This window comes from Somniosus microcephalus, chromosome 2 (assembly GCF_052327205.1).
Source record: "Somniosus microcephalus isolate GS21.2 chromosome 2, FLI_Smic_1.0, whole genome shotgun sequence".
Taxonomy (NCBI): Eukaryota; Metazoa; Chordata; class Chondrichthyes; order Squaliformes; family Somniosidae; genus Somniosus; species Somniosus microcephalus.
The window spans coordinates 88,574,224-88,600,578 of NC_140988.1; the positions used below are offsets into that span (position 1 = coordinate 88,574,224).

The 26,355-nt window shown below is 45.5% G+C and overlaps 1 protein-coding gene across 7 annotated transcripts in view; it reads right to left on the reverse strand.

Annotated features, from left to right (window-relative positions):
- The window catches only part of LOC147122795 (E3 ubiquitin-protein ligase MARCHF1-like), an 881,994-nt gene that overhangs the window by 69,594 nt on the left and 786,045 nt on the right, over nt 1–26,355 (reverse strand). For all 7 annotated transcript variants that reach the window (XM_086010972.1, XM_086010963.1, XM_086010991.1 and 4 more), the window contains one exon: nt 12,032–12,212. In XM_086010972.1, coding sequence (XP_085867098.1) covers nt 12,032–12,212 — 181 coding nt within the window. The remainder of the gene's footprint in view (nt 1–12,031; nt 12,213–26,355) is intronic.

Sequence of the window (26,355 nt, forward strand, 5' to 3'; positions counted from 1 at the left end):
CCTACTGCCGGACACTCTGTCCAACTGGGTCAGGGTGCCGTATTTGTGGCCGCGGCAGTACAAATTAAAGGACAGGTGTCAGGCGGCCATTTTTTAGGCCATCTGTCATCACCTGCCCCCTTTCGCCTACTCCTCTTGCATGCCGGGCTCTTTTGCCAGCTCCCCACTCCCCGGTGGTCCAGCAGGGCCCTGGTGTGCACTGTGCTAGGCCCTTCCCCTTTAATCAGGAGAGGGAGGCCTGTAGTACCGCGGCGCTACATGCCGACATGAGTGGTGCTGTTGCACTTAGCGCTGCAATATTGAATGATAGCGTCCCAAGAGGGTGGGGGAGTACTTCCAGTAGCGCCCCGCCTCCTTCTTGGGGCGCTATCATTCAATTTCCGGCACGGGGGAGCTAACCTTTTTGGGGCGATAAAAGCAGCGCCCCGGTGAAGTTAGCTCCCCAAAGGGGGCGCGCCGCAAAGGGGGTGTGACCCAATTCTTCCCCCCAAGACTTTAACTGATCGCTGGTCATTCGTGTTATCCTTATTCCTTCCTTTAGATTGTCCTTTAATTCTTTTCCTGATTCTTTTATTGTTAGGTTTCTGTAATTTCTAGCAGTTCCCTCCACCCATGCTATTTGTTCACAGTCTTATTTACAGCCCTAGTTACCTTTTCTGCTAGGGTCTTAGTCCCAGCTTGGTTCAGGTGAGCCCGTCCCAACGGTACAGCTCCTTCCTGTCCAAGTACTGGTGCCAGTGTCCCATGAAATGGAACCCTCCTTCCCACACCACTCGTTTAACCATGTGTTTGCTTTCTTAATCTGTTTATCCCTATGCCAATCTGTATGTGGTTTGGGTAATAATCCCGAAATTATTACCCATGAGGTCTGCTTTTCAATTTAGCACCTAACTCCTGATACTCCCTTAGCAGCACCTCATCTCTAATCTTTCCTATGTCGTTGGTTTTGACATGGATCACAACAACTGGATCCTCCCCCGCCCTTTCCAGATTCTTTTCCAGCTGTTTTGAGATGTCCTTTATCCTGGCATTAGGTTAGGGACATCTTTCTTTCCCTCTCTTTATTTCACTTTCTGTACCTGATTTGACTTTGAATTCAATATTCTAACTGACACTTTTTGGTTCAAACTCTGAGCTGCTCAGTAACAATTCTTCAATCTGATTGGTTAAGGAGATACACAGTTGCTTTCCCTGCTCACACAGGTCCAGATCCCCTGTAGAGGGTGCTGTGCTTTTTCGATAGTTGGCCGACAGGAACTTCCAGTGCAAAAGCCCATTGAAAGTCTATGGGCAAGTGCAAGTGTAACTTCACCACTGACTGCAAAATCTGGCTCATTGTGAATGACCATTTATGTCATTTCACCAGGGTTTCCCCCGATTTTCCGCTGAAGTTCGGGCAAACTATTGAAGAACCCCCAGTGCAAATTCTACCCTATAATGTCATATCTTAGTAGCTGTAAACCATTCCGATCAGTGGGCCAAACCTTTCCAGTAAATGGAATCATTTTTTAAAGAAAAAATTGAACATTTAGCAAGTATCAAATACCCACTGGAAAAAGTAGAGAGATTGACATCTTTTCACAAAAAGCTTCCCGATTTTCTATTATATATCTCAACAGAGTATCAGTTCTCTCAGCCACTGAAAAGCAATGGGAGCTCTAATTAACTACTGCTTTTCTTCATCTGATCATAAATGACTACCTGTGCTCCAAATACTTTGATGAACAGCATGGCCAAACTACACTGATTTATAGGTTCGGCCTTATCAACTACCTGTACTGAGTTTGAAAAAAGATCAAGCATGTGGACTGAGAGCAGACTTTGTCCTTTTGTGTGATAAGGGTTCATTTTTCCACTGTTTTGAGATGAACACCAGTAAATATAAGTAGGAAGATTCCCCTTTAAGAATAATTACCAGCACCAATTATGCAAAAGAGCCCTAGGAACCAAAATTAATAGCCCAAAAATATAAATATAAAATTCTGGAAATACTCAGCAGGTCAGGCAGCATCAGTGGAGAGCGAAACAACGTTTCAGGTCGATATCCTTTCATCAGAACTGGCCCAGAATTTGCTGGAGCGAGGCATCCAGCAGCTTAGATACCGCACCCATCACCTGCAATTACCTTGAGCCGCAAATGGCTGGAACGAACAGCATATCTCCTCAACCAATGAGATTTAAGGATGGAGAAAGAAACAGAGGGACGACAGAGAAGAAAATAGGATGAATTAGAGTCAAATCACAGATTCATAGAATGACACAGCACAGCATGGGGACATTCAGCCCATTGTGCATGTGCCAGCTCTTAGAAAGAGCTATCCAATTAGTCCCATTCCCCTGCCCTTTCCCTATAGCCCTGCAAATTTTTCCCCTTCAAGTATTTATCCAATTCCCTATCAAAAGTTACTATTGAATCTGCTCCTAGCACCCTTTCAGGTGGTGTATTCCAGATCATAACAATTAGCTGCTTAAAAAAAATTCTCCTCATCTCGCCTCTGGTTCTTTTGCCAATTACCTTAAATCTGTGCCCTCTGGTTACCAACCCTTCTGCCACTGGAAACAGTTTCTCCTAATTCACTCTATCAAAACACTTCATTATTTTGAACACCACTATCAAATCTTCCTTTAACCTTCTCTGCTCTGAGGAAAACAATCCCAGTATCTCTAGTCTCTCCACATAACTGAAGTCCCGCATCCCTAGTAACTCTCCTCTGCACCCTTTCTAAGGCCTTGACATCCTTCCGAAAGTGTGGTACCCAGAATTGGACACAATACTCCAGCTGAGGGCTAACCATTGATTGATAAAGGTTTAACATAACTTCCTTGCTTTTGTACTCTATTCCTCTATTAATAAAGCCAAGTATCCCAAGAGCATTTTTAACAGCCTTCTCAACTTGTCCTGCCATCTTCAAAGATTTGTGTACGTACACTCCCAGGTCTCTCTGTTCCTGCACCCCCTTTAAAATGTACCATTCAATTTATGTTGCCTCAGCTCATTCTTCCTACCAGAATGCATCACTTCAAACTTCTCTGCATTAAATTGCATCTGCCATGTGTGTGTCCATTTCACCAGTCTCTGTGTTCTACTGAAGTCCGATACTATCGATCTCACTGCTTATTACATTTCCGATGGCGAGATCCAGAAATTGTCCAACAATTTGTGGCGATTCGTAACTCATGATGTATCTCTTCCTTGCCACTAATTGTTGCTTTTCCACACTATTAATGGCGAGCGCTATGAATTCGCCACTATTTTCCCAGCAAATTCTGGGCCAATGTATAACACTGGTGTTGAGAGGGGCAAAAATCTATTCTCCAAATGCACTTGAAAGGAAACTAAACTCTCTGGCCAGAAACCTGAGCTACATATTATCACTAATTGCAACTGATCTGGAATCCTTAGATAAATAATTGACATGCAGGTCTGGTGGCAAAATATCACCTGCTATATTCCTGCACCTGAACAAATGTACTGTCCAGATATGGCTCTCTTACATATTAGACTATTTGAGTTAGACATTTGTTAATTGCAGCAATTTAGATGGTTTCACATATGCTCGGAGCTGTGGGGGAATTGCCAAATTTTACCCAGTGGGTACTACACTTATCTAATTGAACAGAAGAAACACTTGTTATGACTAGATTAACCTCAGGTAACAAAGCTGCACAAGTCTACAGAGGTTCATTATGTTTGATTAAATGATAAATATTAATTTACTTGGTACCAAAAGAGTTTACTGTGGATTTAAGAATCGGTAGACAACTTGTACTGGAGACTCAGTCAAATCACCTTTAATTGGTTTAAAAAATTAACTCTGAACTTAACTCTAAATGTGTAAGGTTCATAATGGCCATTCTTTGGAATCTCAATGATAGAAATACAAGATGTAAATTATGTTGGACTAATGCATTGTATAGGATTACTTCAGCTGCCGAGGGCTAACAATTGCTAATGACCCAAACTATAGACAGATTGAGTGACAGACAGCCAAAGGCCTTGAAGATATTATCTGGCTATTAATCGAGTGGGTTACTGCCTGCAGGTTCATGGAAATTGAAGTGAATCTTTAAATAATCATGTAGTTTCAGATGAAAATATCAGATTGGGCATGTCACTCCGCCATTTAAAAATGGTGAGAGAGGGAAACCAGGGAATTATAGACCAGTTAGCCTAACATCTGTTGTCGGGAAATTGCTGGAGTCTATAATTAAGGTTAGGATAACTGAACACCTCGAAAATTTTCAGCTAATCAGAGAGAGCCAGCATAGATTTCTGAAAGGTAGGTCATGCCTGACAAACCTGATTGAATTTTTTGAAGAGGTGACTAGTGTATTGGACAGGGGAATGTCTATGGATGTTATTTATATGGACTTCCAGAAGGCATTTGATAAAGTCCCACATAAGAGATGGTTAACTAAGGTAGAAGCCCATGGAATTGAGGGCAAAATATTGACCTGGTTAGGTAATTGGCTGAGCGGCAGGAGACAGGCAGTAGGGATAATGAGTAGGTACTCAAATTGGCAGGAGGTGACTAGTGGTGTCCCGCAGGGATCTGTGTTGGGCCTCAGTTCTTCACAGTTAGATGATGACATAGAAAGTCATATATCCAAATTTGCCAATGACACAGATGGAATTGTAGGCAGTGTAGTTGGAAGCGTAAAATTAAAAGGGATATTGATGATTAAGTGAATGGGCAAAACTGTGGCAAATGGATTTCAATGTAGGCAAATGTGAGGTCATCCACTTTGGACCTAAAAAGGATAGAACATGGTACTTTCTAAATGGTGAAAGGCTAAAAACAGTGGATGTCCAAAGAGATTTGGGGGTCCAGGTACATAGATCATTAAAATATCATGAACAGGTACAGAAAATAATCTGAAAAGGCGAATGGAATGCTGGCCTTTATATCTAGAGGACTAGAATACAAGGGGGTAGAAGTTATGCTGCAGCTATACAAAGACCTGGTTAGACCACACCTGGAGTACGGTGAGCAGTTCTGGACACCACATGTTAGGAAGGATATATTGGTCTTGGAGGGAGTGCAGCGTAGGTTTACCAGAATGATACGCAGACTTCAAGAGTTAATTTATGAGGAGAGATTACACAAATTAGGGTTGTATTCCCTAGAATTTAGAAGGCTCAGGGGTGATCTGATTGAAGTTTACAAGATATTAAGGGGAACAGCTAGGATAGATAGAGATAAACTGTTTCTGCTGGTTGGGGATTCCAGGACTAGGGGGCATAGTCTATAAATTAGAGCCAGACCTTTCAGGAGTGAAATTAGGAAACACTTCTACACACAAAGGGTGGTAGAAGTTTGGAACTCTCTTCCGCAAACGGCAATTGATGCTTGTAAATCTTTTCTGCACCATCTCTAAGGCCTTCACATCCTTCCTAAATTGCGGTGCCCAGAATTGGACATGATACTCCAGTTGAGGCCGAACCAGTGGTTTATAAAGGTTCATCATAACTTCCTTGCTTTTCTACTCGATACCTCTATTTATGAAGCCCAGGATCCCGTATACTTTTTTAACCGCTTTCTCAACCTGCCCTGCCACCTTCAACGATTTGTGCACATATACCCCCAGGGCTCTCTGTTCATGCACCACCTTTAGAATTGGACCCTTTAGTTTATATTGCCTCTCCGTGTTCTTCCTACTAAAATGTATCACTTCACTCTTTTCTGTGTTAAATTTCATCTGCCACGTGTCCGCCAATTCCACCAGCCTGTCTATATCCTTTTGAAGTCTATCCTTCTCACTGTTCACTGTACTTCCAAGTTTTGTGTCATCTGCAAATTTTGAAATTGTGCCCTGTAAACCTAAGTCCAAGTCGTTAATATATATCAAGAAAAGCAGTGGTCCTAGTATCGACCCCTGGGGAACACCACTGTAGACCTTTCTCCAGTCCGAAAAACGACCGTTCACCACTACTCTCTGTTTCCTGACACTTAGCCAATTTTGTATCCATGCTGCCACTGTCCCTTTTATTCCATGGGCTTCAACTTTGCTGGCAAGCCCATTATGTGGCACTTTGTCGAACGCCTTTTGGAAATCCATGTACACTGTAAAGTCTGTGGGTTGTTTAGTTAATTAATACACAGACTCCAAGAGTAACTTAAAACAGGACTTTACTATTCGAAGGTCAGGGCGAATCTGCCCAATAACTCCTGGCACAACACTTATATACTGGTGTGGTCACCGTCGGTATTACCGTATACAGAAGCCAAACAAAGTAGTGCCACACCTAAAATAGTTCTCTTAAAGGTGAACGGTTACATACAATAGTTCTCTTAAAGGTAAACGGGTACATACACTACAATCCTCCCTTTTTAGCTTACAACATACTTATTCCCCATTAAACATAACATATAATCAACTTCATGTAAAACAATTCACAGATAGAGTCTCTGCGGGAAACAGTTCACAGATTCAGTCTCTGCGGGAACAGTTCACAGATTCAGTCTCTGGTCTTGACTCGGTCCGAACAACATCTCTGTGGTGTAGCCGGTTCACATTTCTAGCGTGACTCATCCAATAGTCTTTCCCTTGGCTTAACAGCTTGAACTTCCGTCCTGCTGAACCAGCAGTGCTGACTTTTACAAACAGCTGGACTGCCTTGGTAATTTTTCCTACTTTCCAACTGATTTGGCCCCCTTCGTGGGGCCCACGTGCATGATCTGATAGAAGTGATAATGATTTAGATGGTTATCGTCTTCTGCTTCGTCTTTTTCTTTTCTGCTTCTTGGAGACTCTCGGGGCTCCCTTATCCGCTGCCAGCTGTAGCGCCACCATCTCCCTATGTTCCTTAGACTTTAAGTGCTTCATCCTGATTTCTGCACTTTGGGAGTTTTCATCACAAGCTGGGCAGACCAAGTCATCGTAATACTCCGTGTCACTCAACAGGTCATGGTAATATTCGGTGTCGTCCTGAGCTAGTCTAGCGAGAGGGCCTGCTACTTTTTCCGTACCCAACTGGACGTTAGCCGACTGTTGTTCCCTCCCTAGACATCTTTCCTGAAGAGACTTCTTCATGCGTTCATATTCATCCCGCTCTTCCTGGGTTTCCTGCAAATCCTTCACTAATGACCTCGTTTGTGATTTCAACACTTCCCCTTCCCTCGGAGATTGATTGATCAGGCTATTCAATCCTTCTACTGGAGCAGCTGTTTCAACATTCTGCTGTTCACATTGACGTGATTCAGCGTACTTTTGGCATCCCTGTAAAATCTGTGTTGCAACCTCAGCTATTTCCATAACTTTTGAGAGCTCCGAACTCCTTCCCTTTGAAGATTGAAGCTCGTGTTCAGATTGTTCCCATTGTAGAGTCTTGTCCTTCAGCATATGAAGGAGTTGGCTGACCGTTAACTCTTCCACGGGAACACTGTGGGTCAGAGTCTTCTCCATTTCATCCACCTTTTCCTCCAATGCTTTCACCTTCTTTTCCTCTTGTACTTTGGCTTCCAGCGCTCGGAGAAGTTGCGCCTTGATGCTCTCTAGCTCATGTTCAGAGACCATTCTTACAGTCTCTGTGTTTCTTACAGTTCCCTTTTCTTCCACTGAACGGATTCCCAGTTGAATCTGTTCTTCAAGTTGTTGAATCTCGGTCATTGCCGCCCCATATTTGTCTTGGGTTTCCTTTAATATTTTTATGAGTTCTTGTACATCTTGTCTTTCATGTTCTGCCATGTCTTTCACCTCTAATTTCTCATCTATGGATGGAACTTCTACCGATGAGTCTGTCTTGGCCTTGAGCTCATCAAGAATTTCCTGCAGCCTTTGGACTTCCTGCTCATGTTCAACCTTCAGTTGCTCATATGCTTCCACTGAAACTAGCTTTTCGGAGGTTGCCGAGTTAACCCCTTCCAGAATTGTAGCCTGGGCCTGTTCATACTGTTCTTTCAACTTCTCACACTCTGCTTGTAAGGAGTCGTAGAGAAGAACTGGAATAAAATCCTGGCTTCCTGAAGATTCCTCTTCATTTGCTTCTTCCTGCAAATATTCTAACTCCTGAACAGCATAAGGGAGATGTGATCGGTAATTGGTCACGATGGCTCTATGGTCGCTCTCTGCTTGAGCTAGCTGCTTCTGTTGTCTTTCCAGATTCTCCCATTCGGTGTCATAGAACTTTTTCATTGTTTTCATCTCTTGTACGAGACGGTAACTCAATTGTTCTAATTGTTGTCGTAATTTGAAATAAGTTTGAGTCCGAGCTCGGTGTTCTTCCGTCATGGATATGTCTGTAACTTGAACAGGCTTAGAATTTTCTGTCAAACTAGGTTGTCGTTGTTCGGTGGAGTTCTGTTCTGAAACTTTGTTCTTCTCTGGAGCATAAGCCTTTATGCATGCCTTCGTTTTTCCAACCTTCGTCGGCAAGTCCATTTCAGCCTTGTCTTTCATATTTGGGTTGGTCTTATCGTCATCCGTTTCAGAATCTGAGCTGATTGTCTGCACCGAGTCCTCACTCGTTATGGCTTTTAGATAGTGCCATTCCATGTCTATTTTCTTGATCCACTCCCGTCCTAGAAGTGGTGGTCCTCCCTCAGGTAGTACGTATAAGTTCATTCTTGGGTGTTCTTTACCCCTATCTCTCACTTTGACTCTTATCTTTCCCATGGGGTATACTTTATGCCCCGTGTATGTCTGCAATACGAACTTGGTATCTCTTAAGGGTATATGTGAGAATAGCTGGTGGTAATCCCTTCGATTTATGACTGATAGAGCTGATCCAGTGTCCAACTCCATTTTCACTTGGATTCCAGCTATTTTTAGCATGACCCAGATAGTTTGTAGGTCAGCTTCCTTACTCACATTGTGAATTCTCAGACTACCCAGCTCCTGGCCGTTTGGGTCTGAGTCTGAATTCTGTTCGTCTGAACTCTTCTCAGCCACCTTGTGTACCTTGTTGTACTTTTCCTGTGATGGCTTCCTTTGGTTGTTGGTCCTTTGGTTGTTGGTCTTCTTCCCTGACCGGCATACCTTAGCTATGTGACCCAGTTTGCCACATTTCCTACATTCCTGGTTCTTAAACCAGCATTGGTTCTGGTCGTGTGTTGTCTTCCCACAACGATAGCATTTTGTTGTTGTCGAGGTAATTTGATCCACACTTAGTGCTGCTGTCTTTAGCTGCATTTCCGCAGTTCCCTTCGCTGCGGCTTCGTGCGATGCTGCAATAAGGACAGCCCTGTCAAGTGTAAGGTCGTTCTCTTCGAGTAGTCGCTTTTGCGTTCCTTCCTTTGCCAACCCACACACGAACTTGTCTCGCAATGCCTCTGTCAGATTCCCTCCAAACTGGCAGTATTTTGCTAGTCTACGCAGTTCGACCAAGTATTCTGTGTTGCTTTCGTCTTTCCGTTGCGTTCTCGCATAGAATTTGAATCGTTCCGCCAACATCAACGGTGTGGGGTTCAAGTGATCCTTCAGAACAGCCACAATATCATTGAAAGTCTGATCCGCCGGTTTAGCTGGTGATAGTAGATGCTTCAAGAGCCCGTATGTCTTCGCGCCCATCGAGTTTAGCAAGGTTATAGCTTTGTCATCTTCTTCTATTTTATTGGCCTCACAATAGATCTCGATGCGTTCCACGTACGTGGCCCAGTCTTCTACCTCGGCATTAAAATCGTTGATGTTACCACGCTTAGGCATCTTCCTCTCTTTCTGATAACACCCCGAATTATTTCTTTAACTTATTTTTTTTTTTTCCTAAGATGGCGGTTTTCCCGCGAAAATGGCGGTTTCCCGCGCTTATCTTCTCTCCCTGCCCACTTCAATGGCGGTTTCCCGCTTCTGTCTTCTTCCCCGCCTAATGGCGGCTTCCCGCGTTTCTTCCCTAGCGGGAGGGGTACACTTTCCCCCACAGGCGACGGCCGCTGGCTTTCAGATTCACAGCCTGCGCGTCGGCTTCAGTGCTTTCCCTTTTCTCGGCAAGGCAACCGGCGCTGGGTACACCCCGTTGACGGCGAACAGGTTCAGCCGCTGGGCTGGCTCTCGCTCAGTTCCCCTTGCTCGGGCTCGGTCTCTCTCCCGCTCTCTCGGCTCTACCGGCGCTGGGTACCCCCCGTTGACGGAGAACAGTTTCAGCCGCTGGACTGGCTCTCGCGCAGTCTCCCTTGGTCGGCTCTGCCTCTCCCGCTCGCTCGGCTCTACCGGCGCTGGGTACACCCCGTTGACGGAGAACAGTTTCAGCCGCTGGACTGGCTCTCGCGCAGTCTCCCTTGGTCGGCTCTGCCTCTCCCGCTCGCTCGGCTCCCAAACGCCTCTCCCAGCCGTCTCGCAGTCCGGTGCTTCCCTCCCCGGCTGCGGCTGAGTTTTTGTATCTTCCCGCGCCTACGCTCCCGGTCGCAGCGCTTCGTGGCTTCGGTCGCTGCCCGGTCTTTTTCGCCGGTCGCGGTCTAGCTGTCTCACGACGCCGTTGCGTCCCCAGCCTGTCTGTACCGCGGCTTCCTTGCTCCACGCTGCCCCAGTCTCAGCGCCTCTGGGCCCGACTTCTGTCCGGCTCCTTTCCCCCTCGACCGTGGTCGAGTGCACCGCCCTTATCCTCCGGTTATTCTTTTTACTTTTCCCTTAGTCACAGTCACCGTGGCCGCCTTGCTTCTCGTGCTGATCGGCTCACTCCTCACCGTGGCAGAAGGGACAGTCAGTGCCTGTTGCTGATGGAAGTCTTTGTCTCTGAATTCTTCCTCCTTTCCAGCTCTGCAGACTCGAGTTTTCTCCCAGCAGAATGACGAGGGCCGTTGCCTCTTCTCGACGCTCGTTAACTGCTTCGGAATTATTGTTGCCGCAGGGTACGATCGGACTCGTCGCCACTGTAAAGTCTCTGGGTTGTTTAGTTAATTAATACACAGACTCCAAGAGTAACTTAAAACAGGACTTTACTATTCGAAGGTCAGGGCGAATCTGCCCAATAACTCCTGGCACAACACTTATATACTGGTGTGGTCACCGTCGGTATTACCGTATACAGAAGCCAAACAAAGTAGTGCCACACCTAAAATAGTTCTCTTAAAGGTGAACGGTTACATACAATAGTTCTCTTAAAGGTAGACGGGTACATACACTACATACACCACATAAACTGCATTGCCCTCATCAACCCTCTCTGTTACCTCATCAAAAAACTCAATCAAGTTGGTTAAACACGATTTGCTTTTAACAAATCCGTGCTGACTTTCCTTAATTAATCCAGACTTGTCCAAGTGACTGTTAATTTTGTCTCTGATTATTGTTTCTAAAAGCTTCCCGACTACCGAGGATAAACTGACTGACCTGTAGTTGCTGGGTTTATCCTTACACACTTTTTTGAACAAGGGGTACTTGAAGAGGAGGAATTTACAGGGTTACGGACAAAAGGTGAGGATGTGGGACTGAGCACGACTGCTCTTTCAAAGAGCCAGCACAGGCACGACGGGCCGAATGGCCTCCTTCTGTGCTGTAGGTTTCTATGATTCTATGACTTAGTAGCAAATTGCTCACCCTGCTTAAGGCATAACAGCACCAAGTGCACATCTTACAGTTAAATCTAATCATGAGATTAAACATCTAGAAACACTTATATAAAGAGATGTCTTCTACCCAGGGCCTAACGGGTAATATAAACCTTGATTGTGCCTTGTTTAACTACTGCTCAGATGCTGTATTGTATCAAGTCTCACTTTCACTGAATAAAATATAATTACTATCACCAATACAGGTCAAGTCAAATCTTTTGGAACTTAGGAGTGAAAGGATTATTTGGCACAGACCAAGAAACTTAACAATGTGTTACTCTCAAGTTGAGCAGAACTAAACTCAACCAGCTCCATGTAAGTGCTATTGTCCAACTTATCTAAGTAAAGCTATTTGTAGAACACAATAGTAAATACACCTTATAAGGACTCAGAACATATTTTAAGTTAGGTTGCCTTGATTGGCTTTGTGGTTAGTCTATGATCTGCAATAAAATCAGAATGGATTTCCATTTTAGATACAAATCTTGTGGCAAACTCCACAGTCCTACTAAGAAAATCTGGTTGATGATTTCTGGAGGGCGTACCTTACGCAGCGGTTTGAGTTTTGTCTCCATTATGAAGTCGTATTTACAGAGTTCACAGCAGCGCGTGTCAGAGCTCTTGATCCACTGGTGTAGACAGGCTTGATGTACGAAACGTAGCGTCCCTGTGCAACGACAAGGCGTGATGAGTGGACCGTCATCATCTCCTTCACAGTGGCAGATCCTGAGAGGAGAAAGATTCAGTGAAACATCACTACAAAACACTAACCGTGTGAGAACCTTGTGGTCAGGTGCTGGTTACCGCACTATCGAATTGCCTATGTCATTTTACTGAAATATATTTCATCCAGAACATTGAGTGGTTTACATTCAATATGAATATTATCGCTTAATAGCATTTGGCTCGATGGTTACTTTCTACTCAGATGGTCCCAGGTTTGAGTCCTTCAGGTACTCCTTCAATCTGCCTAATATCCATTTCCTCAGTTCAGGATAACTCACTGTCACTATCTCATGGCAGGGAACTGAACAGGGAACAGTATTAGTGAACGTGGTTCACACATTTCCTTCTGCTACAGAAAAGCATTGTCAGAGGTTATTTAAAGCGTGGGCCCAATTGCCCCCAACTACCGTATGAAAGAGACTAGTCCTGTGGGCAAAATGCCTGGGATACAAATAGCAATTAAAATGAATATCTGTAATTGTACAATGTTTGTCACAGCAAGTTCACAATATTAAATGAATCACTTGATCCATAGAATTGTACAATATAAATTCATGAGCTTACAACCAATCGGAAAACTTTTATCTTCACCGTCTGGGCAGTAATCCATTGAAGTCAATGGAATGAAAACCATGTGGGTACAATGGGTGGGCAATCTGCTCCGCCAGGTTACCGCCCAGAGGAAAACTGACCCCAAAGTGCCTTCAGAATGACATAACCCTGTGGTGGAGATCTCTTGGTATAATATTCAACTTAATAAGGTACGGGATCAAGGTGGATTATAAAAACAAATGAAGATGCTGATGCAGAGCTAAAATCCAAAATACGAGAGAATGATAGCAGAATTTATAGAAATACTAGAAAAGAGCTGCGAAGGAACGAAGGAATAAAATAACAGGGCCCCAAATTTCTTCAGGCGTTCCACTGACCTCCTGCTGTAACTCTGGCATGAAGCTGGTGGAGCCTACCAGAAAACAATATTTGCACCAAGCTCCCATTGACTCTGGGATTTCCTAGTCAGCCTTACGAGAGCAGAATCTCTGCCCATCCTTTACAAGCCCAATGGACCTGAACACAAAGGGGGCGATTTTGCCAGCCCTGAGGAGGCGGGTATGGAGGCAGGACTGCCGGGAAAATGGCAGAATCTGGGGGCGGGTACCCATCCCGTCCCCAACCTGCCTCCGTGCCATCTTCCCAGGAGGCGGGTACCCGACCCGCACTGGGAGCCGCCTCCTCGAGGCGGGAAGGGGATTACTGCCAATTAACTGCCTATTAACAGGTAGTTAACAGGCAGTTTTTTGGATAATCCCTATTTTGCCACCTAAAGTGTGGGCTTCCCGACGGCTCCGAAGCTCGCTAGGGTCAGCAAGGCGAGCCGGAGGTCGGAGGGGCCGAGATATCCGGTGTGCAGGTGAGTGATGGGTGCATGTGTGCAGAAGTAAGTGTGTGAGGTGAGTGTTGAGTGTTTTAAAAGCTTTACTTACCTTTTCTTCTTCCTCCAGGCTTCATCCCTTCAGGTCTCGGGAGTCCCCCAGCTCACCGGCAGAGAAAGCAGAATGGCCGCTTCATTCTCAAATGCATCAGCCTTCTGCTTTCTGCTCAGGAAGGCTTTCTAATTGAGTCTTGAGTAAAGACTCAACTTAGAAGACAGATTGTCAGTGTTTGACAGGTTCACAGAGCTGTCAAACGATGGCAATTCATCTGTCAAAAGCTCTTGACAGATGAAACGTCACTCGCTGATGTCACCAGTAACTGGCTTTCCCTTAATTGGCCTGCTAAGCCCGCAAGGTCAATCAAGGAAAAATAGCGTGGGTTGGTAGGACGTCGTTGGAGGCGGGACTAAAACCCGACAAGCAGCAGTCCCGCCTCCAACGCGCTCCCATTGATAAAATTACTCCCTACACTGGCAGTTCCTGCTTCTCTGGCTCAGTAGGGATCAGTGTATTAATAGAAACACTGAGTAAGCTGAGGTGTAGCAGCCTCTAGAGCAGTGCAAGTGGGCCCCGAAGAAAGGGTACTTTTTTTAATAAAGAAATTATTGCAACCCTCCACCCCACCTCCCATCATACAGGTTACCAAGCAGGGGCACTATGGGGTTTTGGGGTGGGTGTCAGATAACCTCCCCTCAATGGTGCCTGGTCAGTAGAGTAGGTTAAAATCGGAATCCGTGGGAAGACAGCGGCACTTTGGCGGCAATGTTCCACAGGCAATTTTAACTGCCACCCGCCTGGTATCTGTCAGTCAGGCATGGTTAAAATTGGGCCTAACACATCAGTTTTCCAAACTGCTAAATGCTGTTTCATACCAGTAACTCTGTCCTTCAAAGGTCACAAACTAATATTACATTTAAACGTAACAACTTGCATATCACTATGAGGTCATGATCATCTTTCTAAATGAGTAGAATTTTGAAAGTAACCATTTCCAAAATGCTCAGTATTATTCTTTAAAAATAATTTGAATGCAATAGTCTTTCAGTAAAATGGAACATGTCAGTCTTTGTTGCATTCACTTGTTCCACTGGTAAAGAATTGTGACGGTCGGTATCATTTAAAAATTAAGTTTAAAAATGCAGTCTTTGTGCTATGTTTACTTCCTCTTTAACACATGTAAACAAGCTCACAGACGTGTGCAATTATTTGTTTTGATCATTGCTCAGGTCATCATTCCGAAACATGCTGTTAAATTATATTCTTTGTTTCTATGCTAGGGAACAGTAGGACTAACATATTTGTTGGTATCCTTGACTGCTTTAGGTTTTTTAGACAATATATTAGTGTTCATTGCCTCCTGTTGTAGAGGCCAGACACTCAACCCTTCCTACTAAATAACTAAGCTATCAATCATAAAGTGGAGGGTGCAGAATGTCAATTTCTTCCCTCTGAAAGAGAGAGAGAGATGATGGTTTACTTTTGTCATGATGACTGGGCCTATCTCTAGGATGGAAATTAGATGCAAATACAAAATTTGCCAAGGTTATCAGTGTGATGTTTGTTCCTTTCTACCTACAAGCATCGCCTAATCTCTCGAGTCCATCACTTTAGAAAAGCTCCAGTTTGAGTTTCAATTCAGTGCAGACCTCAGAGAGTAATTCACAAATTAATCAGTGGTTTGTGTAAACTGACACAATTGTCATAAGGTTCCTTACTCTACCACTGGGCAGAATGAGCATATGCCAAATCCATCAGACCAGCTGTTAACTTTTGTGGGAACAATAGGCCAGAGAGTGAGTGAGGCAGGGCTTAGAAAGAGCTGCAAGGTGGAAAAATGATTGTTGTCATCAACCCAAGGTACATGAAGTAAACTCTCTCCACAATCTTTTCAAAATCTTCCATCTAGCTGTAAAAGAAGGTAGCAAAAGTGCATCTGGCAGAGAGACCATTCCAATGAGACAATCTAAAGCTTGGATGCTACAAAGTTTAAGTCACGGCAAGGTTTGGTAGGAAATAGGAACAAAAATAGGCCATTCAGCTCCTCGAGCCTGTTCTGCCATTCATTAGATCATGGCCAATCTGTATTTCAACTCAATTTTCCCACCTTTGCTACATGTCCCTTGATACCCTTACCCAACAAAAATCTAATGATCTCAGTCGTGAAAATTTAAGTTGACCCAGCATGCACAGCCTTTTGGGGAGAAAGTTCGAGTTGACTCTTCCAGTTTCACCAAGAACTCGAACTGCATGTGTAGTGTATGTGCCTTTAAGACAGAACTATTTTTACAGCTCCTGTATACTGTAGTACCAGCAGTGACCACACCTGTATATAAGCTTTGCGCATGCCTCTGTACCCCCAGTCTTGAGACTACCCTCCTCCAGTAAATACCTGTTTATTGTTAAGTTACAGCATCCGTGTGGTTATTGAATAACAGCATACCCTCAGAATCACGGATCTAACAGTGGCGATGAGTGTCAATTCGAATCTAGCTGCAACAAAAAAAAAGTCGAGGCCAGGAACACGGGCATTGACCACAAGCAATCGCCCAGTCGTCAGGCAGAGAGTGAACATCGCAGGGGAGGCTGTGGAGAGCCGGGCTTGGTTCCCCAGCCACGACGATCAGCAAGAGACTGACGACAGGTCCAGCACAGACCCTTCCCGGGCAGCGGCGGCTGGAGCCGACCGATGGCGGAGAGAAAGCCGAGCAGCGTCGACGGGGTAAGACAGAGGGTGAAGCGCACAGGGTGCAGCCGGGGGTTCAAGACCGAGCGGCGTCGAGAAAAAAAAAAAAAAAAACGGAGAGAGAGAGGGTAAAGCAACAGCCGGGTTCAAGACCGAGCGACGTCGAAAAAAATAAAAAAAAATAAAAAGGAAGAACGCGCAGAGCACAGCCAGGGCTGAACAGGGTCCGCGGGGAGAAGAAGGGAGAGCGCGCGAGACGCCATTGAGCCGCGGAGAAGAAGGAAGAGCGCAGGAGACGCCATTTTTAGAAGCCGCAGCGGAGAAGAAGGGCGAGCGCGGGAAGGAAGGAAAGCGCGGGAGACACCATTTTATGACAGCGGAGAAGAAGGGAGAGCACGGGAGGTGCCATTGTTGACAGTTAAATCACACCCAGGGATGCCGAAGAGTAGCAGTATCTCTACGTTCGACAATGAAGTCGAAGATTGGGCGGCACATGTGGAACGTATTGAGGTGTACTGCAGGGCGAATGAAGTGCCAGATGCTAGTAAAGTACTGATTTTGTTAAATTCCATGGGTGCAAAAACTTATGGGTTACTGCGAAATCTAATAACCCCAGAGAAGCCGGTGAACAAGAATTTCGAAAGCATAGTAGAAATCCTACAGGACCACTTAAACCCCACACCGCTGCTGATAGCAGAACGATTTAAGTTCCATAAAAGGAACCAACACAAAGACGAAAGCAATGCTGAGTACCTAACGGAACTGCGCAAGCTATCGAAACACTGCCAGTTTGGAGCGGGACTAGCAGATACGTTAAGGGACAAGTTTGTGTGTGGGCTACAAAGTGAAGGAACCCAGAAACGGCTTCTATCAGAAAAGGACCTTACGCTGGACAAGGCTTTCAGTATGGCAGTATCACATGAAGCAGCCGCAAGGGGCGCTGCAGAGATACAACGGAGACCGCAAGAATATGGCACCAATGAAATGTCCTATGGAACAGGGAAGTGCTATCGCTGCGGCAGAACAGCACATGACCAGAAGGATTGTTGGTTCAAGGACCAAGTGTGCAGACAGTGTGGAAAAACAGGACACATAGCAAGAGTCTGCAGGTCTGGGAAGAAAACCAACAGTAAGAAATCTCCACAGGAGAAGTACAAAAAGGTACACCAGGTGATGGACAGTGGTTCAGATGAACAGAAAAGTGACACAGATTCCGGAAGCAAGGAGCTGGGTTGTCTGAAACTACATAAGGTAACCGAAATGGAGGATCACCAGACTATCTGGGTTACACTCAAGATAGACGGAGTCCAAGTGAAAATGGAATTGGACACAGGATCAGCCCTAACAGTCATAAACCAAAGGGACTACAAGCGGCTATTTTCACATATACCCTTGAAAGCTACAGAGATTGTCTTGAAGACGTATACGGGGCAAAAAGTCTACCCCAAAGGAAAAATAAGGGTGAAAGTGATATATAAAGGCCAGGAAATACCTAAAATGGATATATATGTATTGCCAGATGGAGGACCACCACTGCTAGGACGTGAATGGATCCGGAAGATACAATTAGATTGGCATTCCATACAGGCACTGAAGGTTGAAGCCAAGAGGGATGACGACGTCACACCTGGACGACTGTCAAAAATGCTAACTGACGCAAAAGAAGTGTTCCAGGAGGGACTAGGAACACTAAAAGGCATAACAGCAATGATTAAAATAGAGGAAAATGCAAGCCCAAAGTTTCTTAAGGCCAGAGCAGTGCCTTATGCGATCAGACCAGCTATTGAAGCAGAGCTGGAAGGGTTGGAACGTTCAGGAGTACTGTCCAAAGTGGACTGGAGCGAGTGGGCTACACCCATCGTTCCTGTAATGAAGAGGTCGTTGAGTAATACGCCTGGGGAACCAAAGAAGGTCCGCATCTGTGGGGATTTTAAGGTGACAGTGAACCCAGTCCTTCACACGGTACAATATCCGCTTCCACGAATTGAGGATATTTTCGCCTCGCTATCTGGAGGTAAACGCTTCACCAAAATTGATCTAGCCCAGGCGTACTTGCAAATGGAGGTAGAAGAAGCTTCGAAACAATACCTTACGATCAACACCCATAAAGGTCTCTATCAATACAACCGGCTGGTGTTCGGAATAGCCTCGGCTCCGGCTATCTGGCAAAGGGCAATGGATCAGGTCCTGCAAGGGATTCCAGGGACCCAGTGTTATTGGGATGACATCTTGGTCACGGGTGAAAATGACAGTGATCACCTCGCCAACTTGGGGAAGGTACTCACCAGATTAAAGGAGTATGGGCTACGAGCTAATCGCCACAAGTGCGAGTTTTTCCAGAAACAGATCTCGTATTGTGGCCACGTCATCGATGAAGAGGGGTTACATAAGTCCCCTGAAAAGATTGAGGCAGTAGTCAAGGCTCCAGCACCGGAAAATGTGTCACAACTGAGGTCGTTCCTCGGGCTGGTAAACTACTACCACAAGTTCTTACCAAATTTGTCCACGGTATTACACCCACTGAACACCCTACTGCAAACAGGGGTACCATGGAAGTGGGATGACGGACGTAGACGAGCTTTCCAGAAGTGTAAAGAATTGATCACATCAAAAGAGGTGTTGGCCCATTTCAACCCAGCACTACCAATTCGTTTGGCATGTGATGCATCACCCTATGGTATTGGAGCGGTGCTGTCGCACAAATTCCCAGACGGGTTGGAGAGGCCAGTAGCCTTTGCGTCTCGGTTACTAACCTCAGCCGAGCGCAACTACGCCCAGATTGACAGGGAGGCCCTCAGCCTAGTATGGGGAGTAAAAAAATTCAACCACTATCTGCATGGGCAGAAGTTCACCTTGCTGACTGACCACCAACCACTTGTCTCCATCTTTAATCCTAAGAAGGGCGTTCCAGTGATGACTGCACAACGGTTACAAAGATGGTCCCTGTTTCTAGGGGTGAATCAATATGAAATAGAATATAAAGGCACGAAACAGCATGGGAACGCTGATGGGCTATCGCGCCTGCCACTGCCTACTGTGGAGGAAGCACCAGCAGTGGACCCTATCGAGATATTTTATTCGTCAATAATTGAACGATTGCCAGTAACGAACGCGGATATAGAGAAGGAGACCCGCAATGATCCGACGCTGTCTCGAGTATATGATTTGATGGTGAGGGGATGGCCAACACATGGCGACTCACTGTTGCCAGCATTCTCACCCAGAAGAGAACAGCTGCCAGTATGCCAGGGGACAGTGATGTGTGGATCCAGAGTGGTGATTCCACCCAAGTTAAGGGAGAGAGTGCTAAATGAGCTACATGAAGGTCATCTCGGGGGAGTGAAAATGAAAAGCCTTGCTAGGGCTTATGTCTGGTGGCCGGGAATCGATCAACAAATCGAAGACCTATCTAAGAGCTGCTTAGGATGCCAGAAGGTCCAAAATGCACCACCACATGCCCCTCTACACCCATGGGAGTGGCCCTCCTCTCCATGGCAACGGGTGCATATTGATTTCGCTGGTCCATTCATGGACTCGATGTTCTTAATAGCAGTGGATGCTCATTCAAAGTGGCCTGAGGTGATAAAAATGTCTTCAACCACTACAGAGAAAACGATTGCAGTCCTACGGACCATATTTGGCAGAAACGGTTTGCCAGAGAAGATTTGCTCTGATAATGGACCACAGTTTGTGTCCAAAGAGTTTCAAAAATTTATGAGAAGGAATGGGGTAAGGCATTACACATCCGCCCCGTCTCATCCAGCCACAAATGGACTGGCTGAGAGGTTCGTACAAACCTTTAAGAAGGCGATAAAGGCCATGTGCGACGATGAAATTCCACTACAGCATAAGATGGACAATTTCTTATTAGCCTACTGAAACGCGACACATGCAGTTACCAACCAGACCCCGGCCATGATGTTCTTTAACCGAAGGTTGAGATCTCGTCTGGACTTGCTCAGACCAAATGTGCGAAGAAATGTTGAGGACAAACAATTTCAGCACATCAATGAGAAGCCGACAAGGAGCTTCAATGTAGGGCAACCAGTCTTGGCCCGTGACTATCGAACAGAGAAATGGCAACCCGGAACGATATGCACAAGGCAGGGGCCATTAATGTACACAGTGGATGTCGGGGAGAACATTGTGAGACGCCACATCGATCAGATCTTAGCGTCACAGGAACACGTCAACCCCATGTCTCGAGTACCTGGGGATGAACCCGACATACTGGTAGCATCTACCTCAGAACCAGTAGCAGTGGAACCCGATGAACTACCCGATGAAAAGGGGTCAGAATTGCCTCTGCACCAAGAACAAGAACCTCAGGAAAGGTGCTATCCCGAAAGGGTCAGGAAGCCGCCCCAAAGACTGAATCTATAAATGGACTATTGTTGTTTAATGTACATGTTAAAGTGTTAATTGTTATTTGAATATTAGGGGTACTACTAATCTAAAAGGGGAGGAATTGTAGTGTATGTGCCTTTAAGACAGAACTACTTTTACAGCTCCTGTATACTGTAGTACCGGCAGTGACCACACCTGTATATAAGCTTTGCGCATGCCTCTGTACCCCCAGTCTTGAGACTGCCCTCCTCCAGTAAATACCTGTTTATTGTTAAGTTACAGCATCCGTGTGGTTATTGAATAACAGCATACCCTCAGAATCACGGATCTAACAGCATGAAGCTGGGGATATTATGCCATTTGTTTCCCCTAATGGCTCAATTAGTTAATGCAGTAAGCATCTGAGGCATAGGAGTTGAATTTCCACGAGAGTTCTCCCGATCATCCGGAAAACCTGCCAAAACAGCATAAACGCATTTATAGTGTCTTTCAGGGTTTACATTGCTCTGTTGCCAAAATTACAGCCGATGATTGGGAGAACTACTATATGAATCTGATGTCCAGGAGGAAAGGAAATAAATGTTCACCAGGTTTCTGGTATATGCCTCAGTTGAGGAAGGGCTCAGTCAAGGTGGGGAGAGGGGTTTCCCAGCAGGTCACACTGGAGATGGGTGTCAGGCTCCAAACTTCCACAACAATGAGTATGTCTGCTAAAAGCTCCCCCAGACCTGAGACAACAAAGTTCTGCCACCTGCAAGTGATCATTGGTGAAAACTCCTTTGTAATGGTGGAGCTGCAGCTGTTAGTAAGCAATCCAATTGTGAGGCCGCCAGGATTACCTGGTGTGTTCCAGAGGAGGCGTGTAGGATGGGGGAAATGTCTAAAAATCAGAAAGGCCTCGCAAAATGGGATTATAGAGGCAATTAAGTGGTTGTTAAGGGCCTTAAGTGCCTATCCTGCCTCTTGGAGGCGGGATGAAAATGGGCTCTGAAAACACGAATGTGGGAAAATTGCTCAGAGGTGGGATGGAGGCAGGACCGGGCCCGATCGCCATTTTTTGCAATTTTGACAACTCACATGCCTCCAAACCCGCTTCCTCAGGCCTGGTAAAATCGAGCCCAAAAGTTCTGTAGTGTTGTCACAAATGAGAGCTACAGACTTCAGAGTCATGCCTGCCACATCCCTGGAGATTGCCCTCAGAGCCTGCACAAAGGATTACACTCATTTTACATGGGACTTACACCAATCACTACTCCAATGAGTGTGCAAATGGTCTGACCCAGTAAACTCATGCAAATACCTCTCCTTACCACTGGCAGGCACAAATCTATTGTTAATGATATAACAGTGGAGCAACTCACTATGTGGAAATTCACCCTAAATCTCTTCAGAAAAAGAGGAGGGGAAGAGTGCAAAAAATGGTAGAAAAGGTGAAAAGAAATAGCATATTTCCATTTTGGAGGGTACTTGCATCAACCAGTTGTTCAAGGCTTAAAATCCCACATTTTTAGACAAAAGTGGGCACCACCACAGATAGGTCATTGCTCGATACAGACAGAATCACAAAGAGTCATCTGGCAGTGGTGGTAATCCTCTAACACCTGGAACTGCAAGAATTCCGTATGGGTTTCTCTGATTGCTATGTGGAAGTATAAATCTTTGAGAACTATGGAAGATAACTATGTTATCAATCGAAGTCACTATCCACAACATTTCTCTCTACTGAAATTCTGTAGATTCATTCTAAATATTTTTTCTAAATTTTTGACAAAGTAGTGAAATTGAAAGTTTTCCCTTTCCTACCCACTGGCACAGGAGCTCTTAGTACCACACTGTTACAGGTTGCAGTCGAGAACATCACCATTAAAGAGCTTCAAATAATTCACTTGCATTGTGGCATCAGTTAACAAGTACGGTTGTACTTCCAAACCAACAAGACTACAAATGCTCAGTGGAAGTATCCTCTTGTGAGAGTCTCCAATCCACAAACCTCAACAAAAATTCCCATACAGATACTCACTTACTGCTGGTAAGAAATGATGGTCATGTTGGCTCTTTGCTGCAAATAAAGCAAGACACAGGTGCTCAAAGTGCCCTCTTATTGGCTCTACCTTTGGTTTGATTTTGACGTTTTGGGTAGTGAGAAGTCTTGTAAGAGATTTGTGTTAGACAGACTGCCTACCTTACCTGTTAAAACTTTTGTGTAGTAAGTAAACATTTCCCACAAGAGTGAAAAGTAACTACACCTGATCCACCAGATATAGCTCATTCAAGGAAAGCCCTTTTCCTCTTACTTAGATATATATCTGGCCATACCAAAGATTAGAAACTTCATGAATTTGGGAATACCAAATTAAGGCAGGTTTGATCAAAAGCCATTTGATAGTTCTGACGCAACACCCCAGCTTTGGGTAAGATGCAATTATCCTCATTCCTTGCTCTTGATGACTAAATCAACAGAATTGACAAGTGCCACTCTCAATGCACCAGGATGCTAACTGTGGCACAGTTAAAATGAACGTAAATGTGTAGAGTGCACTAAGAGCAACAGAGACCAGGTCATGATCATTTGTGATAGAAAAAGCTTCCCTGCAACCAATTTGAATTTTTAAAACTAACAGAGACAATCTGGAACCCTTAGCCAAGCACCCAAACAGAGGCAAGATTATCTTTAATTTGTAAAGATTATAGAATAAAAACAGAAGCAACTGATGCTAGAGTAAGCATCCATGAAGAGATATGGGCCTAGAAATTCAGTATAGCCACGTTTGGGGCGCTACAGCCGGGCGGCCGCTAAAGTTTGCGCCCAGCGCAACTTCGCGCCACCTTCGCCGATATTCAGTTGCATCGCCCCAAGAGGTTGCTGCTGCGCTAAAGCAGGCGATGCACGACTATCATTAGGCGCTAAGCCGGCGATCCGGGGCGCTAACGCCGAGGATGGGCGCAGCGCAGGTGCGGCGAGTTGCTCAATGAAGGCAGACACGCTGGCGCCGGTCAGCTCTTAAAGGGGAAGGGTCGACTTGTTTGGCTGCCATGCCCTGCACACTGCAGCCCTGAAGCAAGGCCTGACCATTGCTGGTTCATCAGTTCTACGCCCTCAACCATGGGGAAGCCCGCTATTCTTCCAAATCCGATTGCACGCTCTTGCTGCTTGTCCAGGGTCATGGGGAAGGAGATGTACTGACGTCTCCTTCTGAAAAGGGCATTGTTCACCTGGCGGATACAGCAATGTTCTGCGAACTGGGAGATGTTGGCAATGTCCCCAGTAGCGGATTGGAAGGAGCCAGTGGCATCGAAGTTGAGAGCCACCGTCACCTTCACTGCCACCGACAGAGACGTCCTGCTCCTCAGCTGTGGCTGCAGATCTCTGCGAAGCAGGTGGCAGATCTCAGTGACCACCTCCCTTCTGAATCGCATCCTCCGAACACACTGCTCCTCAGACATGTTCAGATATGAGAACTGCTGGCGGTATACCCTGGGTGGGTAAGGCCTCCTGTGCCGACGCCTGCTGGCCAATCTCCATCTGGCCATGACTGGCACTCTCTCACGGCGTCTCTGATCCCTTTGAATGCAATGCAGAAAGCCAACGTTTCCACCCATTGCAGCCCCCATTATATGTGGCGACTCAAGGCTATGGCACTGAAAGTGAAATCCAAGTGCAAAGCTCTGGCCTGAAGCCACAAGTACCTGTGCGAGCGCTGAGTCAAAGCAGAAAGCTCTCTGCCTTTGTCTCTCTCCAAATATCCGTCTCTCACACAGAGGGATTGGCACAAAATGGCTGCCACTTATACGGCAGGAGGAGTCCCCTTTAAATAGCGCCCCCCGCGCCCCGCAGCGATTGGGAACCATTCCCCTCTACCAGTTGCTAGTGGCGCCAGGCGCACAATAGGCCGGCGCCACTGAATTTCCGGTTTTGGGCGCACAAAGGGCGTTGCACGATGAAATGACGTCAGGATCTGCGCGCGCAGCTGAGCGCGCGCAAAGGCTTTGCGCCGCCGCTAAATCTTTACTGAAGTTGGGGAGAGGCGCAGATTGCGCTGCGCCCGGCCGCTAGCCGCCTAGCGCCCCACATCTCCTCCTCCTAAGGCGCTAGCGGCTGGCGCAAACAACTGAATTTCTAGGCCATGATGCTATATATTTCATAGGATGAGGGAGAAGTAGTATTCATGCATAACAATGCATCAGTGGACATATGTGTGAATGGAAATACATCTTGAGGAGCAGGTGTACAAACTTCCTGCAGTCAACCCCCACCCCACCCCCCCCCCGAATTACTGAGGTCACAACTTGAGCCACTATACATGAAAACAAATGAAGGATGCAAAAGCACTTTAATATATATTTTACCTACAGTGAGATCTTAAGACATGCAAATACTTCAATCTTGAAAAAATACTACATGCATGGATTTCTGATAAAAGTTTTTATAGTGTAATATTTTTGATGGACCTGCAGCACATTTCAGTTTGTAACTATTACATTTAAAGCTTTTTCTCCAATATAAATTGTATTATTTAAAACCATTTGACTTCCACATAAGACATTTTCCAATAATTACTGTTACTTTATTCTTTGTATATCAGGAATTTGAATATAAAGACTTGTGTTAAACTAGGATCAATTAAATGAACAATAACAAAAAATTAAAAAAAATATTTTTTATCATTTAATTTGCTTATGTGGACATCATTGTATTTGAAATTTCACAGTCCTGGACTAATAATCCAGAGGCCTGGACTAATGATCCAGATACATGAGATCAAATCCCACCACGGCAGCTGGGGACTGAAATTCAGTTAATTAAAAAATTCTGGAATAAAAAGCTAGTATCAGTAATGGTCACCATGAAACTACTGGCTTGTTGTAAAAACCCATCTGGTTCACTAATGTCCTTTAGGGAAGGAAATCTGCCATTCTTACCTGGTCTGGCCTATATGTGACTCTAGCCCCACAGCAATGTGGTTGACTCTTAACTGCCCACTGAAATGGCCTAATAAGCCAGTCAGTTGTACCAAACCACTACAGAGAAGTATACTAAGAATAAAACCAATGGACCACCCGGCATCGACCTAGGCACCGGACACAGCAAATACACACCCAGCCCAGTCGACCCTGCAAAGTCCTCCTCACTAACGTCTGGGGACTTGTGCCAAAATTGGGAGAGCTGTCCCACAGACTTGTCAAGAAACAGCCTGCCACAGTCATACTCACAGAATCAAACCTCTCAGCCAACATCCCAGACTCCTCCATCACCATCCCTGGGTATGTTCTATCCCACCGACAGGATAGACCCACCAGAGGTGGCTTCAGGTCAAGCATGGGCAAGGAAACCTCTTGCTGAGTACGCACTACCGCCCTCCCTCAGCTGATGAATCAGTACTCCTCCATGTGGAACACAACTTGGAAGAAGCACTGAGGGTAGCAAGGGCACAGAATGTACTTTGCATGGGGGACTTCAATGTCTATCACCAAGAGTGGCTCGGTAGCACCAAGCTGACCGAGCTAGCCAACTCCTGAAGGACATAGCAGCCCGACTGGGCCTGCGGCAGATGCTGAGAGAACCAACACGAGGGAAAAACCTACTTGACCTCGTCCTCACCAATTTACCTGTTTCAGATGCATCTGTCCATGACAGTATTGGTAGCAGTGACCACCGCACAGTCATTGTGGAGACAAAGTC